Source organism: Nymphalis io, chromosome 16, assembly GCF_905147045.1.
Source record: "Nymphalis io chromosome 16, ilAglIoxx1.1, whole genome shotgun sequence".
NCBI lineage: Eukaryota > Metazoa > Arthropoda > Insecta > Lepidoptera > Nymphalidae > Nymphalis > Nymphalis io.
In genome coordinates this window covers 9,345,701-9,362,323 of record NC_065903.1, presented here as the reverse complement: position 1 = coordinate 9,362,323, position 16,623 = coordinate 9,345,701, and the positions used below count along the sequence as shown (strand labels likewise).

Here is a 16,623-nt window from a genome sequence, read left to right as displayed (position 1 = left end):
TAGTTTGTGAAATCAAAGTTGTATTTTTTTTTTTTTTCAATAATTAAAATTTCCTTTTATTTTGCTTTTCCTGCAAACATGATTGAATTTAAACTCAATAAATGACTGAAGTTACTAGACAGTTACAATAAGCAATTCTTTGGTTACACTTGATGTGGTGTATCAAGTTTATGTAACTAACAAGATAGAACACGCGCCGAGGGTTGGAAACACTTTAAGTGCACGTCTCAAACGTCGAAGGGTAAGAAAAACAAGACATTTTTAATAAAACAATATTAATACCTTGCTTGATGTTTTGTTTAAGAAATACAAAAATAAATTTAGGATTATATAAATTTGGTTTTTATTTTTTATATTGATTCTGGATTTTAGATAACCAATATATACTTTCATTCGGAAACAAAAAAATGTGCCTTAAAAAATATATCTACAACATAAATTAACATTAGTAGAGATATCGTAGTAATATTATTACCTTCTGAGATCGTGGGCAGCACGTTGACGAAGTTAACAATCCCGACGCCTGTTAGCTGACTCATTCACAAAATCAATTCAGCACTTCTAAGAAACGTCTGCAGACTGTGTCCGGTCGGATAACAACAAATTAAAGCCTCAATTACGTTAACACTGCGGCATCACATAAACCACATAGATGAATCCGCCATATTTTGGCACTTTAAATTTTTGTAATCACACATGTGCATTGAGAGAGCGGAGAGATTATATTTGTAAACCGTTAGAATTATTAACGCGATGCGGTCACTGAGCACTTTTTCTCATGAGCGAGAGAAATGTGAACTATCACATGAGTGCGACCTAGATTTATATATGCGCTGCGCACGCGCCGTCCTCTCGCAATGAAGCGCAGGGGCCTACTGGACAAACGAGTCGACAAACGCCCGTTCACTAGTTTACATACTCTTATCTCTCGATGACAGCGCATTCGCTAGCTTACTCTACACTGCACTTACTGGGCCGTTTTCATATGAACTGCATTAGGCTACACACGCTTGGGAAACCAAATTAAACCTAAACATAAGCGACACCCACGATAAACTAATCATCTGAAAAAAAATTTGAAATCGATCCAAATATCTTAATACTTTAAACTTTGACGAGATCCGCAGAAGCGACTCAACCAGAAACGTCCCTTCAATTATGAACGGCGATTCAGAGAAATGGAGGATGATAACATGACACTGTGGAACTTTTTTTTCTATGAAACTAATGACTAAATTAAATTAGCCAAACGAATGCTTTATTGAGAAAACTCTTTGTTGCATACAATCATAAATGTAAGAAATATAAATAGGAATTCTAAAGACACCAAATCCATTTAATTTAAACTTTTACGAAATGCAAACAAATAAATGGCTGCATAAAACATTTAAATCGTTTAAAAAAATTAATATTGAAAACAATATGGGTATTTCACAAATATACGTTCCTAAAACACTTCATCGAATATTGTTGCTAATTTATGGAACGCATTCCTCAAATATTGATACAAATATCAGTGGCAAATTTACCACATTTTCCATGTATAGGCTATTGAATTTTTACCACCATTACTTCCACAGATGTCAGTGCTTGAACGCCTAGTTTTGTTTTAATAATTGAACAATTGAGTTAAAATTGCACAAAATAGTTTATCTATCTCGCAAAATGAAAAGGAAGGAGGAAAATAATTGGTAAAGATGTCTTGAAGACTTCTTTCTACAAGATATTAGAAATCCGTCTTATAGATTTTTTATGTTCGCGTTGTCTCAGTTGCTAAAAACATAAATAAAATTAGTTCCTAAACTTGCCGCCCTACACTAGATCATACTAAGTCTGCTGGTAAATTGTAAAAGTAATGCTGGTAAATTCAACACGCTAAAAATACTGGCATGGGTTTTTATTATCAAAGGTGGTTGGTTGGTGCAACTGTATACAATTCAATTTTTTTTTATAAGCTGTAGTGTAAAATACACAAAATCTTATGTAGTTGTAAAATAATTGATTTCAAGGGTGTACGACGGTTACAAAGGTTTCATAGTTAGTTTTCGTGAAAATATATAATTTATTTTAGATTATCTAAGAATATTTTATTTATTTCTTTGCAATATAAATACTATTAACTCATCCGAAATAATTATTTCCCTAATAATACTTTTGCGATGTTCTTAAAACTATTTATTAGATATAAAAAAGTTCTCACGGCTAGACATAAAAGCAGATCCTTCTGCAATACGGGTTAGTTGATATAATATACATTTCAAGTGTCGCGTATGATTCAGAATGAAATCGGACACATGCAGGTTACATCACAATGTATCCCTTCACCACCGAGCACGTGATAAATTATAAACACATTATAAAGCACATGAAAACTTGGTGGCGCTTTGAAATCCGGTTTTAACATGTGGTTTTTAGTTGAGCTATCCTAACCTTTTATATTACGATCCACATCGATAGAACATCTGGACTCTTAGCAAATATATCATAAAATTATATGAGATATAATGAATATCATTTATAAACATATTATGTAAAATGAATATTTATATAAAAAGGTTCTAACCTGAAGGATAGATATACTCTATTTGACATACATATATAGAACAACATTTATTTTTCATATTGTAACGTAAAAACCATATTACTTACACGTCATTTAAAACTTAACTTTAATTTCTTCTTGTAGGTATTTTTAATGAGACCTAACTATTCAGCGTTTATATAGTACTTTTAACTTAAATTTCGTTCTATAACATCATATTATATTATACGAATATGAAAAACGAAAAGAAATCGTCATTAAAAACGGTATCATAAAGTTCACTACATTAAAAAAAACTTCACGTCAAATTTGGAGGTTGATGCAACATGTGCATTCAATTAAATAAACCTAATTAAGCTGCTACCTTATAGAAATTAATTATAATCAACCGTATTACAATTCTCGTCTTTGAGAATGTATTCGCGGTTACAAGTCTTGTAAATTAACAATTGAAAGAGACATTCGTTAAAACTAACTATCATCATCATCATGATGATAGTTATATTCTAACTATATTCGATTAAAATAATAATAATTAACATACATGCGCATTACAACTCGGCACTCTCATTGATCTCTATATATAAGGTGTCGTCTCGCAAAAACACCCTTCGAAAAAAAGTCAATCCTCAGGTCTATCTTGAGCTCTCCTTTCCCGTCTGAGTACTCACCCCCGTAGTGAAGCTATCAAGGCCACTGGGGCTTAAAAAATAAACAACTTCTCACATGTGTGAATTAAATCACGCTATTTAGTAAACCGCCACAACAAACCGTTATCAGTTATTGAGGTTAAAGTAGCTTCGAACTCACACGGATAGCTCGTGACTGCTAATTTTAGACTACAAGGAAACATATGTATATTCTATTATTATATGACAAATAATAACATTGATTCATTTTTCCCGAGCTTATGTAGTTCTGCTAAGTAATGGTTTATTTGGATAACAATTTTAACGTACACACCTAAATGTTATCGGGTCTTTATTTTGTAATGTAGCGCACGGGTTATTTATATATAAATTTGAATTAATCTTTCTAAAAATAAATATTAATACCATAAACTTCTAAATGAAATTCAATTTTAAGATATTATATATTCCAGAAACTTCTGAAAAATTAAATATGAAACATGAAACACGAGGCCCTGAATGAAAGCACAATTAAAAACTAATTAAGTTTTAAAGTCTACATTGAATTGATTGTAGACTATATATATTTGAAGAATGTGATATATATTTTAAAAAACTAATAACACCGTGCAAACATGGGACGAGCGAATCGTGAACGTTTGCATACAAAGCATTAATTATTCGTATGAGACAATATCGGGGACAATGAAATATTTGTTAGCTCGTATCCTTACAAATGTGTGTCATCGATAATATCGCATGTGAAAACATCACGACGCTTATTTATCGATTGAATACTTCATACATTACATATTATCATTAAAATTTCATGAGGCGACTTCTAGGAGCACGACTGTTTGATATAACGTAAAGACGTTGTATTAATATCCAATTGAGAATTCATATTATTGTATTAAATTGTGAAAGTAAAATTCCTAAGTTAAATATTTATTTGTTCAAGTCTATGTGTATATGTATATATCAATCTATTTAAAATATAAACTAATATAATCTTTAATCGAACGACTATACAAGACAAGTTAATGCTGTCTTACTTGCCCATGACTTAATCTCAGTAATTATGCACTTCGCAAGTGTGAACATGGGGAGTAGTTACTAGAAGTGCACACTTGGTGCACATGCAAACGCCCTCTGTCTATTTACAAACTAGATTAAACCTTTGAGAGTCCATTTCCTTTATTACATATTTCATTCCCATTCGCAGCTGGAACAGTTACGTCATAATATGCTATCTATTATCTGTATGATAATACAATACAATTATAATGGCGGACTATACATTTCATTATGTATAACTATTATTTATTTAACAATTTGAAGAATTTGACCTCCACATAAGTTACAAAAAAAACGAAATTGCGATCAGTTTTATAAGTGGTTTAATTTGAATTCACTGAACGTTGCACTGTTAATATTCATTACTATGACTAAACCAAAGTTTTTTCAAAATACAAGTTTAAGATGTATAAACAAATTGAATTACAGTAATACGGTATTTTACTGCACTATATCAGTTATCCTATTGGCTATCGTTATTCATTAAATAATAAAATTTACATTAATTGTACATTAAATTTATTTTTAAATACATCTACAAAACTACTACTACAATCAAATGAAATATAAATTCAATTAATATGAACTTACTTTTCTTATGAGTCCCGAAGGTGTCCTCATGACTGTTGTACGCTCTGTCTTCATCGTACTCGTACTCCTTAAAACTGTCGAAGGAATACAGTTTGACGGCTTTCTGATATCTCTTTCACTTGAATAAATGCTCTTTTATTATACAACTTTTAGTTTTGACACGCGTTAACCTTTATCATCGGTTTATTATTAATTTTTTAACAAACAAATCGTTAAAACGTCACTATACGGTTTTGTCAAGAAAACTTCGTCAGCACGTTCGAAGACAATTCAATAATCCGAGCCGGAAGCGGTATTACGCACGTAGCATTGTATATTCGAACAATGGATTTTCAACGAGATAGGTTCGAACGGAATTCGGTATTCGAATTTTAAAATGCACGAGTTCGTAATATGTTCCGGAGTCAGTTAGGCGGGAGCGCTCGTCAGGATGACCGCGTGTCGTCTGGCTGGGTTGCAGTCTCCCGACTCGCCGCGCCGGCGCCCGGAATTGTGTCAGACGGCACCCGGAGCACCCCGGCCTTTCATGAATACACCTCGCACGAAGCTTGACGCATCAATACATTCGTTACCGTATGCACGTCGGCTTCGTAATTGCCGCTTACCCTTTATTTACTCGGATATAACATATGACATAAATTACGTACTATTTAAAGCTAAACTGCACTGCCATTATAAATAACTTCTTTTTTGTATCTTTATAAACTACGGACGGTAATAATGCTTTAAAATCATTAAAAAAATATCCTGACAAATAAAATTAAAAAAAAAACAAAAGAATGACGTATATTAGTGTTCCGATTTCGTAATCAAGCATGCAGATAATAAAGATAGCGACATTAATCAGAAATTTTTGAACTGATATGCAAATAAAATACTTCACTATAGTATCGCGGATTGAATAAACTCAATCAATGTATTGTACGACGCCAGGTGCAAAATTAAATCGAACATTTGTGATTTGCGAGGCAGTTTATTCAACGCAGGCACAATGTACACACTATAAAATACTAATATTAACGAGGCCTTTGTTTATTTGTACGTTAAAGTTAAAGTACGTTTTGATATATTCAATTGAATTAAGAAATTAAGTTCCTATATGAATACTCGAGTGCGTCTCATACTTCCTGTATTCATTGTTGTGAATAATTACGTTTTATTTTTGTTTATCAATGATTTAATGTTTATATGAAGTGTTCATATTCATTCCAAAATATAAAATAACAAGAGCAAGTTAATCGCTTTACCATTCGCATATGAGAAATTTATACGACAAAATTGGAAATATATGCAAAATTAAAAGTCTCAATACCTCTTATTTGAATCAAATGTGAGGAAAATGATCAATTATTGAATATTTCTATATGACATTAAGAAATCCTCCTCCAAATATGTCAAATCTTGAAAGGGCTAAAATATTAACAAATTTTAATAAAAAAAAAAACAGAAATAGGAATGTTGGTTAGCTACAATACCACGAGTAGCGATAGTCTTGAAATTTAAACTTTTTGCTTTTTGAGCATAAAAATCGAGTGACTCGATTTAAAATAAAAAGCTTCAATGCAAAAAGTTTGTATACGTGTAATTAATACATTTATTTACACGTGTGGAGAAATGTAGCGAAAACTGCAGAGGATATATTTTCACCTTTATCGTATAACATCGACCTCTGACATTTGTAAGAGCAATACAGGCCAGCAACCTGGGAAACGTCCCGAAACTAGGACGAACTAGTGCTTACGTATCTGTTCGGTTTTAAAGCTAGACGTCCCCCAACCCTTACCCCGCTTATAAAATCAATCTTAATACATTCGTAAAAATATACGTTAATATATATTTAAGATTAACAGACTTCGACACCGTTTGACCGATTACCATATACATGTATTTTTTCATGGATGTTTTACTAGGTGGCACTGCGACACAACTTTCAACATTTGAGCACGGAGAACATTTAAGCTCAACGTACAACGTATACGGACAATAGTTATTTTAGTATTTTTAATTATACCAAGCGCTATACTATACGACTCGATTCATACGCTAAATACTTCAAGTGATTTAATGACCAAAATAAATCAAAGCACTTGCAACAGTACACGCGACAGAAGTCATATTTGCTTCAGAAACCTTTAACACAAAAGTCACGAATAGAATCACTCAAATACGAACTCGAAGTTGCACGTTATCACGTGCTTTAGTTTTGCTTTAAATCTGTCCAAGGAAGATACAAATTTTGGTCCCACCATCCAACAGCTACATATAATACATAGTTGGATATGTATTTTTTAGCTGAAAAAAAGTTACTATGGCTCCAAAATCTTTTTTTCGATAAAAAATATATTTCATCACATTTAAAATAGACATGTGACTTTATTATGAGTAACAGTTTATTATGCCTTTTATAATTCATTTTTAAATTAATTTCATGTTTTCTATAAGTATTTGAATAATATAAATACTAGTTTTATTACTAGAGTAAATGATTAATTGAATAAACAGTTAGTCTTTAATGATAACTCGAATAGATGCGATAGTCTTTGGCCGTTTTCTTTACCGTATTTGGCTAGGATTACTACTATCAAAAATGGTTTAGACAAACGATTTTGATATACTTAATTTAGTTTGACTAGAGAGAGATTAAGCCCTAGGAAAGTATATAAGGCTACATTTTCACAATATCTATGCCATTTAAAAGGTAACGAAGGAACGGGTAAAAACTTTTTTACTGTTTTTTTTTTTTAAATAAAACCTTTTTTTACGCAATCTAATGTTATATAACACGTATATTAATAACTGTATATTAATAATAAATTGTACAATAAATCGTCGGCAATTCAAAGTATAAAAGTCTGCTGATTTCAAAGCTATTCAAAAACTTGAATAATTAATTTAAGTAAGTTAACTTAAGTAATTTGTGTAATATTGTATGAAAACAAGCAAAATAATTATTTGCAAGTTAAGAGTTTATCTTAATAAATATTTATTGCTCATCTGCTTAGAAGGCAAGAGAACAGATTTTTGGCAATGAAAATTAGCAATTAAATACCCGGTTACTATATTCAAGAAACCATTCGTTTTCCATCCTGATAGTAAAATTGTCTACGATGAGAAATTCAAGTCTCTATAAAAACGTTTCGTAACTTTCGAAGAAACATGAATGTAGCGTAAAAACATAAAGGAACGACTGACTCGTTACTGATCGATCGATCGGTTACTGATATACAACAAGGATGGGTAATAGTAAGTAGGTAATAGTAGGAACCGGACATTGTATGCAATAGATGCTACCATTCTTATATTTTCTAGCAATTGTATATAACTGCATAGATGTGATCTTTGATTTATTTTTTGGTAAAAAGTCTTGTTTTATTTAATTGCATCGTTGGACGTCGACTACGCGAAGTGGGCAAAAGAAATCTGACATATGAACATGCAATATATGAGAAAAGAGCAAACCAATGCTTTCAACGATTCTGTCATGAATAATTTCATACGCTTATTTGTTTTAGTTCGGAAAATATCGTATAATCGTTATATTAAATTTATAATTTTTTTTTGAGACTCACGACACACAATTGTCATGAAATGAGACAACGTGATTTAAGTCGCATTAGAACCGTAGTGTTACCGAAACATATCGAGTATATCTAGATAAAATTCGCAAAACAATAATTTTGTACTATTATTCTCAAATACCACTTATGTTCACGTCAATCTCGCACATAATTTTATTTTGTTAATTAATATTTAAGTAATGTTATCGACACTATTCTGACATATTGGCTAGTATATTTAAACAGAGTCTACTAAACTCGTTTTTATATGTACCTCTGCTGGACTTCTTAATTATTAAATAAATACAAAGCGTAAAGCAAATTGGTATAGTTCATAATAATATATGAGACCTTACGGTTTATTGATACGGAGCAGTAAAATCTACAAGTTTACGAGAAACAGCGTAATGATATTTGATTTTATCTAAAGTTGGTTTTATTAAAACCACTAACATATTGTTACCGTTATTGCAAATAGTCGTATGTCAAAATTGTTATTTGAACATAAAACTAAGTATCTCCTTATATTTTATTAGAATAGTATTCAAATATTTCATCGCGCTCGTTTCGCAGTAACCAATGAATACATAACTAAGTTTTACACAATAAATTAAAAAAAGATACCGTCCGTATTTTAAGTTAGTAATTTAGAATTAAACTTTTACATACGAGGTTTTGAACGTACAGTACATTTAAGACAGACATGCAGCGAGATTGTCAGTGCAAATAATGATCGTATAATTTCAATCTCATCGCTCATAACAACGATCGTAGGCTATGCGGGTGTTTTAGCAGTCTGATAGTTCATTGGAAGGATTTTGATTGGAAAAATTATACATTTAAATTTAAATTATTCACAATAAGGCATATACATATATGTATACATAAAAATTAAAAATAACCACTGTACAAAACATGATCGCATTGACCGATAACAGGTACGCTAGCAGCATTTCCCGTTAAATACCGATCCGAGGCAAGAAGACCCTTTAATAAAGTTATATGCTCTGTTACTTCAACTTTCAACTGAAAACGGAACAAAGACATAATTTGGAATAAGAGACGAATATTTGTATCGTTTGTTCGCTTCAGCTTTTTCCGCGGCGGTTTCGGCTTTTAATGTTTATAGGTGACAAATAAGTTATTACATTCTTACAAGTTTTAATTTCACTCTCCCTAAAGTTTCTCGAAACCGAAGATAGAATATCGATCTAACTTCCGAAATAGATGCGCTATTCACGATACACGCAGCCTTGACCTAAGAATCGGCGAAACACCTAAAAGAAAGTTTTTTTGTCTATTATTATAAGTCAATAAATTTGATATATATATGTATATAAGAAGTTAATTAAGCTATTCAATATGAAAACATTGAGTAAGTTTATGTTTTATGCTTAAAAGATCTGTATTTATTCAACATTATTTGCCACTATGATGATTCATTGCAAATAAGACACAAACTATTGAAAGAAAACTTGCAATTAATAACTAGTTTCCAGTCAAAACCATTAAATATATCTAATTAAAAAAGGTGATAAGAAATTTATAAGTATTAGTTTTAGTTAATTTACTAGTTAATAGTTATTCAAGAACTTCTTCGTATTTTTTAACTTGAGCTATATTTTTTTTATTCATAAATCTATTTGGAATCGATAATACATCTTCCGAAATCTTTAAGACGTTTAATTGATATTTGCATATGAGGGATATTAAATATTACAGTATTTGCAGTAGGTATGATAAAGATATAACACACTAAATTCATTTTTTCAAAGATATGTACACCTATCAGTAGTATGATATTACTCAAATTAATATTTATATGTAAATACAGATCTTATATTCGTTTTATAACAATTATTCTATAAAAATAACTCAATTGTTATGCAATAAAAATATTTATATTTTGTTTTTGATCAATAAAGTACAGGATTAATAATTATTATATATTATGAAATATTTAAAATATAATGTGTTATCACCAAAAGCTTATCCTTTTGCCTTATCATATATATTATAAAAACATAAATTATAAAAATATTATTTCAAATCTCCATTAGAAATAGACACTATTCTTGAGTGGTGACTTTGTATCTTTAACAATGAAAATACTTATAATAACTATTTCATTCCAAAAATTTGAAAATGATTTACTGGTTTAAAAAAGATGCTTAAATGTGGCGACATAAAAAAACCCTACATTGTTTAAAATAACAGATCAAAATATTTACTTTATATTTTTGTATGTTCGGTGCAATACATATTATAATGTTCTGAGTACCATAGTACACAATTAAGTCTCACATATTATTAATGCGAAAAGATAATCAATTTATTTTACCTACATAACCAAAAACGTTAAAATTCTAAATTGACAACTACAAACTTACCATCTTTGACATTCTTCGAAGACTGCGAGGATGACACTCCGGGTATAGTTTTATCACTCGCACAGTACATCGTAATTGTCTTCACAAAAAATTGTGTTGCTTAAAACTATATTGTTTAGTACAATGTAACATATTATTATCTAACTATCAGTTTAATAACACAATACATTCGCACATAATGCGAAACGCGTCGGCCATTCCACATTCCGATTGTAAATATGGCGTCATAGACAAGAGACAAATAAGGCTACATACCTACGATGAATGTTCCTAATTATTTTTAGTTGAACGTTCTAACACATATTATTTGAAATATATAATATTTCTAAAATTAAACGAAATATTTATTATATTAGCTCAATAAGTACATACCATAAATATAAAAAATATATACACCTATATGAATATGATTCTCCTATAAGCTGTGAAAAATGACATTTTCTTATCTTTCAGTCGCTAATCTAAAAACTGAACGTCACTATTTTCATTATTTTCAGGAACAAAATGATGATTTTTGTGATTTTACTATAGATTTTCATACTTAAGTAAAAAAAGTGTGGCAAATATGATGCAACACCAATATTGGGTGACTAAAAAGACTGTTTTAAAAAGATTAGGAACTAAAGAAGATGATTGTGTTATTTCTTCCGATGCCGAGCTTGATGCAAAATTAGAATTATTTCGATCAATATCCGATAGCTGTTTGCAATTACAAAGAGTTTTAGATCAGTACCAAGAACGCTTATGTATTTTAGCTCAAGAAGAGAACGCATTAGGCAAATTTTTGCGCGATGCGGGAAAAGCTGGCGATGCTTCTGGGAAACACATGGTATCGGCTGGTAAGGCAATTACTTACTCTGGGCAGCAGCGCCTGTCCATAAGACCGCCATTGTTAAGGCTTTATCATGAAGTGGAAACATTTAGAGTACGAGCTGTGAAAGATATGCGAGCAACAGTGTCTGCGATGGAGAAGGCCCGTATTGAGTATCGCGCTGCTCTTAGTTGGATGAAATCTACTAGCGCCCAACTAGATCCCGACACCGGACGTGGGCTTGATAATTACCGAAAAGCACAACGACAGGTTCGCGAAAGTAAGAAGAGTTTTGACAAATTGACCTTAGATGTTTTACAGAAGGTAAGAAAATAATTATTACTTATAAATATTCAAATATATGTTCTTTTAGTACATTATTAATATCCTTAATGTCTCTATTTTTATTTTTTTTTATTTTATTTATTTTAAGGACCACTAGTAGCTACTACATGTTTTAATGACAAATGTAAAACAATTTAGTGAAAATAGCTAACATGTGAAGCTTTTTAAAGTAGCCACAACAATTACAATATTTGTTTTAACAATACATTAACACATAATTATAGCAACATGAGTAGAAAGATTAAAAAAAAAAAAGTCCAAATTGGTACAAATTAAAGATCATAAAAAAATAAACATGCAATTAAAGATCATAAAAAAATAAACATGCAATAAAAAAATAAACATGCTCTATGAAAAAAGTATAATTTTTCAACTTTGATTATTCTTAACTTTAAGTAATTTATAACAATTTTATTTTTAGATTGATTTATTAGCTGCTGCAAGATGTAACATGTTTTCACATGTTCTATTAAACTACCAAAACTCGTTTTTAAATTTCTCAACAAAGGTGACTCAAACTTTACAAGCTACAGTGGATACAATGAATGAAACACCCCAATATGAATTTAGTATTCTAAAAAGTTTGGGAGAAGTGGAACCCAATCAAGATGAAGATGCCGCACCAGATAAAGATCAGATGTTATTTTTCCAGGTAATCTTTGAAAGTTTTGAAAGAGTTTGAATTTATCATTATCCTATACTGTATTATAAACATTTGATATTTTAGTATAGTTATAGTAAGTATAGTTTAAATTACATACTTGAATATAATATACTTAAGCAAGTGCCTAGTTAATCAGATTAATAAAAAAAAATTCAGGATGATTATAAAGATGAAAATCACGAAAAACCAAGTTCAGCTAAAGATGCTAAAAACGAGAATGAAAAACAACCGTCCAGTGACAACAATAATGAAGAACCAACGACATCAGGCAATCTTATTGATACTGACAATGAAGCTTCAATTAATAATAAAGATATCAATGAAGATTTAGCAGGCCTGCAACTTGATTATGGAGATATTCCAGCTAATTTTGGATCTTTTATGCCATCGCAACTTTTACAGGTAACAAGATTATTAAATAAGTATTTACAATAAAAAATATTTTATATCAATTTTGCATAAGACAAATGTTTTATAAACTATTTTCTTTGTGTTTGGGAATAATTTCTTACTAAAATTTTTATTTGATAGGTGCATTCATTATTCTTAAGTTTTTGTTAAATAATCAAGTACATTTTGTTTAAGTGTTTAAATAAAATCAATTTAGATATATTAAACTTCCAACCTCTAATGTCTTTGACTATATAGGCATCACAATGTCCATTGTATAGATGAGTTACACAAGGCTTAAATAAAAAAATCTACTGTTTCAGAATATAAATAGCAACCTTTTGCAAGGATCATTGGCACCAGTCCACATCAATAATATAAAATCAACCAACCAGCCAACAACGAGCCAACAAGTTACAAAAACTGCTCCAAAGAAGGAAGATAAGGCTGCTTGGTTTAAACTATTTGCTGAATTGGACCCACTTGCAAATCCCGACAATTTACCTGGATCTAATGCTAATCAAAGTCACGCAGCTTGAATATTAAAAGTAAAACAACAATTGTAAATGGATACAGTCCATTGGTAATAATTTGAATAATTACTTTTCTTATGCATTACTAATAATATCATCTATATAATATAGATAATAAAATTTATAATTATCGTGTGAAACATGCAAATTAATCTTACAAAAACATCAACTATGTTTTTTTTTTATAATAAAAACATCTTAAGGTGTTTTGCATATTCCAATAATCATGTTTACAGTTTTATAAAAATTATATAATTCATTATTTTCATAAAGTGCAGAGTGATATATAATATTTTAGTTTATATAAACAACATTTTTGTTGTTATGTTTGTAATAATATGTTGCTTTTTGCTTTAAACATTGACTATCAAGTATACAAATAATGTGCAAACAATATTTACCCTTTTCAAACACATTTGATACAATATTCCAATCGAGAAGGAATAAAGGTAAACAAACTTTAGATTTACAAATTGCATGCAATTTGCTAATTGTTCAGCTGTATTATGCACTAAGAACAGTTCTTGATTAATTTACCGTTATTTATAATGCAACACTATTCCACTGAACTAGTTATAAACAAATTAATTTAACTTTCGAAGTTCTAATTTCGCGGACAATGAACGCCGTATTCAAGATACCAATGATATCGCGTCAATTTGGTGTCAATGATGTTCATTTGGGTTTACTCCTCTTGTGGTTGGAATAGGCTATGGGAAAAAGATTCTCTAATTGACAATGTTATAATGTTAGTATCTTGTACAGGATATACGTGAATTTTTTTTTTTTTTCAATAATAAAGCACTACCTCTGCTTTGTCAATGTGTGCAAAAACAAAATTATTAGTACAATATAATCATGACATCCATTTTTATTGATTACTTTAACTTTATCAAAATATATCTATGTAATGGTAATTTAGACGTAGGGTACACTTTTTCATTATAAAAATGTAGCTGTAGTAAGAATATATATAATATAATGCCAGTGTAATTACAGGCACAAGGGACATAAAATCTTAGTTCCCAAGGTTGGTGGCGCATTGGATATGTAAGCGATGGTTGACATTTCTTACAATGCTAATGTCTAAGAGCGTTGGTGACCACTTACCATCAGGTGGCCCATATGCTCGTCCGCCTTCCTATTCTATAAAAAAAAAAAAAAATATATATATATACAGTTAGTTAATATATACCAAGGCTATTTATATGGGTGATAATTTGCCAGACCATTAAAGTTTTATGATTATACATCAACCGCGACGTTCTCGTGAACCGAATTTTAACCGAACCGAACCGTCTCGTGAGCAGAAATAACACAGCTGTTCCTCCAAAAGCGGCGGGTGCGGGTGAAAATCGCAACCTTAGCGTAAGAGGAAAAAACCCTGAAATTAAATTATGATTTTGAATTTAACTAAATATGGTATATTGATTTATACTGTTCAAAACTACAATAAAATGATTCAAGACCATTTGATAAAAAAATTAGTTAATTTTTAAAAAAATATTGTGGCAAATTACTTAATGTTATTTCATTAATTTTTAAAAAATGTTTATATATCCCAAAGCAAATCAATATGCTTTTAATTACAATATATATGTTTTCTTTGAACAATTGATATAATTAGCATATGACAGTTTATTTTTCGCATTATTGAAATTTTAGATTAAGTGAAACATTCCATAATCGACTAATAAATAGTCATTATTGTCTTGACACAACAAATTATATGTGGCGGTAGACTTTCTTTAATTGTTGTCTTTATTTAAAGTATTAAATATTCCATGCACAGTCCTATCTAGTCAAGTGAATTTGTTTTTAACTGTATTGAAAACCAAAGATTTTGTTAATATATTAATAAAAGTCGTAATCTATATTTTAATCTATTAAAATAAAATTGGTGTTCTACTTTATTGCTGTGTTTTATTTTCTATCTAATGAAGTAATCGTTTTATATATATGTATAATACTATATTGCATAGGTTCTATTTAATTTTATCTAGTCATCAATATCGCAAAATTATGAGCTTTCAAAATAAATAGTTAACTGCAACAGGCAGATTGCTATGTATTGCCATGCGATAGATGAGAGGTATATTATTGAAAATATGGAACCGAAGAGAAATAACTACCACTACGTTTTAGATGGAACGATGAAAGTTGGAATACAATACTTGACGAAACGGAAAACCCCTCGTAATGTCACCAGTGCTACCAGCAATCAGCATAAAAATACCATTAAATAGAAAAAAAATTGATTTAATTATTTTTTATTTTCGTGAACATTTATGTTTTATTTTATACATACAATTAAAATAAAGCATAAAAATTACCATATATTAATAATTTTCATATAATGTGACACGATTGAATCCTAATTAAGGATTAATTTAGTAAGGACATAAGGTTGTGTAAAAATGAGTTTAACTAAATTTCAGTTATATTTACTCAAATCACAAGCCATTAAATGGTCGATATTTTTAATATTAACTGTACCATCGATCAACTTAACAAGCTTAAAAGTTATAGGCCGTTAGCGGTAAAACGTTGACGCTCGCAAGCAGTTTCACTATTACGATTACAATATGTAATCATCAATCACGATTATAATATAACGAAAGTAATCAAAAAAGTTGTCTCATTCAGTAGTGACTGAAGTGAGTATCCCAGAGTTTTAACCGTAATCGTAAATCATTAATCTGATTACATTTTGCCCAAATCTGTTCGCAAGACAATAAAATGTTGTTTGTTAGTGTGGATTTATTTTAAAGATTTATTGTTGTACAATTATTTTAGTGGTGAAAGTGGATAGAAAAGTAAAATTTTTGAAAAGTCAATCAAGCGTATATTAATAACACACATACATACACAGACAAAATAATATTTCTCTTTTGGTAGGTGTTGCCGGAGTCGGTAAATTATTTTTCAGAACTTTATTCTTAACGCTCCTTCTTTCGAGACCTGCCATTTTCAATTAAAATAGACAAGGTTCCATTCCATTCTAATAGCGCGCGGGTATATACAAAATCTTATTTTTAATTACGTGGAATAGCGAATGGCTGCAGAGTCCGAGAATGTTGCTACACTTTTTTGA

The 16,623-nt window shown here is 30.1% G+C and overlaps 3 protein-coding genes across 4 annotated transcripts in view; 2 read left to right on the top strand and 1 right to left on the bottom strand.

Moving 5' to 3' along the window:
* The window catches only part of LOC126774201 (cyclin-dependent kinase 14), a 74,097-nt gene extending 63,119 nt beyond the window's left edge, over positions 1-10,978 (bottom strand). Inside the window, exon 1 of one of the 2 annotated variants that reach the window (XM_050495609.1) lies at positions 10,787-10,978. In XM_050495609.1, the coding sequence (XP_050351566.1) occupies positions 10,787-10,856 (70 nt within the window). In that variant the 5' untranslated portion in view covers positions 10,857-10,978. Of the gene's footprint in view, positions 1-475; positions 873-10,786 lie in introns of those variants that run through there. The other variant, XM_050495610.1, reaches the window with a different exon arrangement.
* LOC126774192 (sphingosine kinase 1-like) overlaps positions 1-16,623 on the top strand; it is a 311,061-nt gene that overhangs the window by 190,302 nt on the left and 104,136 nt on the right. The gene's annotated exons all lie outside the window — the stretch shown is intronic.
* LOC126774213 (islet cell autoantigen 1) lies at positions 11,248-15,388 on the top strand. The gene is made up of 4 exons (XM_050495629.1): positions 11,248-11,921; positions 12,364-12,594; positions 12,763-13,008; positions 13,320-15,388. The coding sequence occupies exons 1-4, from the start codon at positions 11,352-11,354 to the stop codon at positions 13,533-13,535; spliced, it is 1,263 nt and encodes a 420-aa protein (XP_050351586.1). The 5' UTR covers positions 11,248-11,351; the 3' UTR covers positions 13,536-15,388.

Excerpts from the sequence above, each read along its gene's own strand:
- LOC126774213 (XM_050495629.1), top strand. The coding sequence starts at position 11,352 with ATGATGCAACACCAATATTGGGTGACTAAAAAGACTGTTTTAAAAAGA. Across the intron at positions 12,595-12,762 it reads ATCAGATGTTATTTTTCCAG|GATGATTATAAAGATGAAAA; the intron begins GTAATCTTTGAA and ends AAAAAAATTCAG. Across the intron at positions 13,009-13,319 it reads TGCCATCGCAACTTTTACAG|AATATAAATAGCAACCTTTT; the intron begins GTAACAAGATTA and ends CTACTGTTTCAG.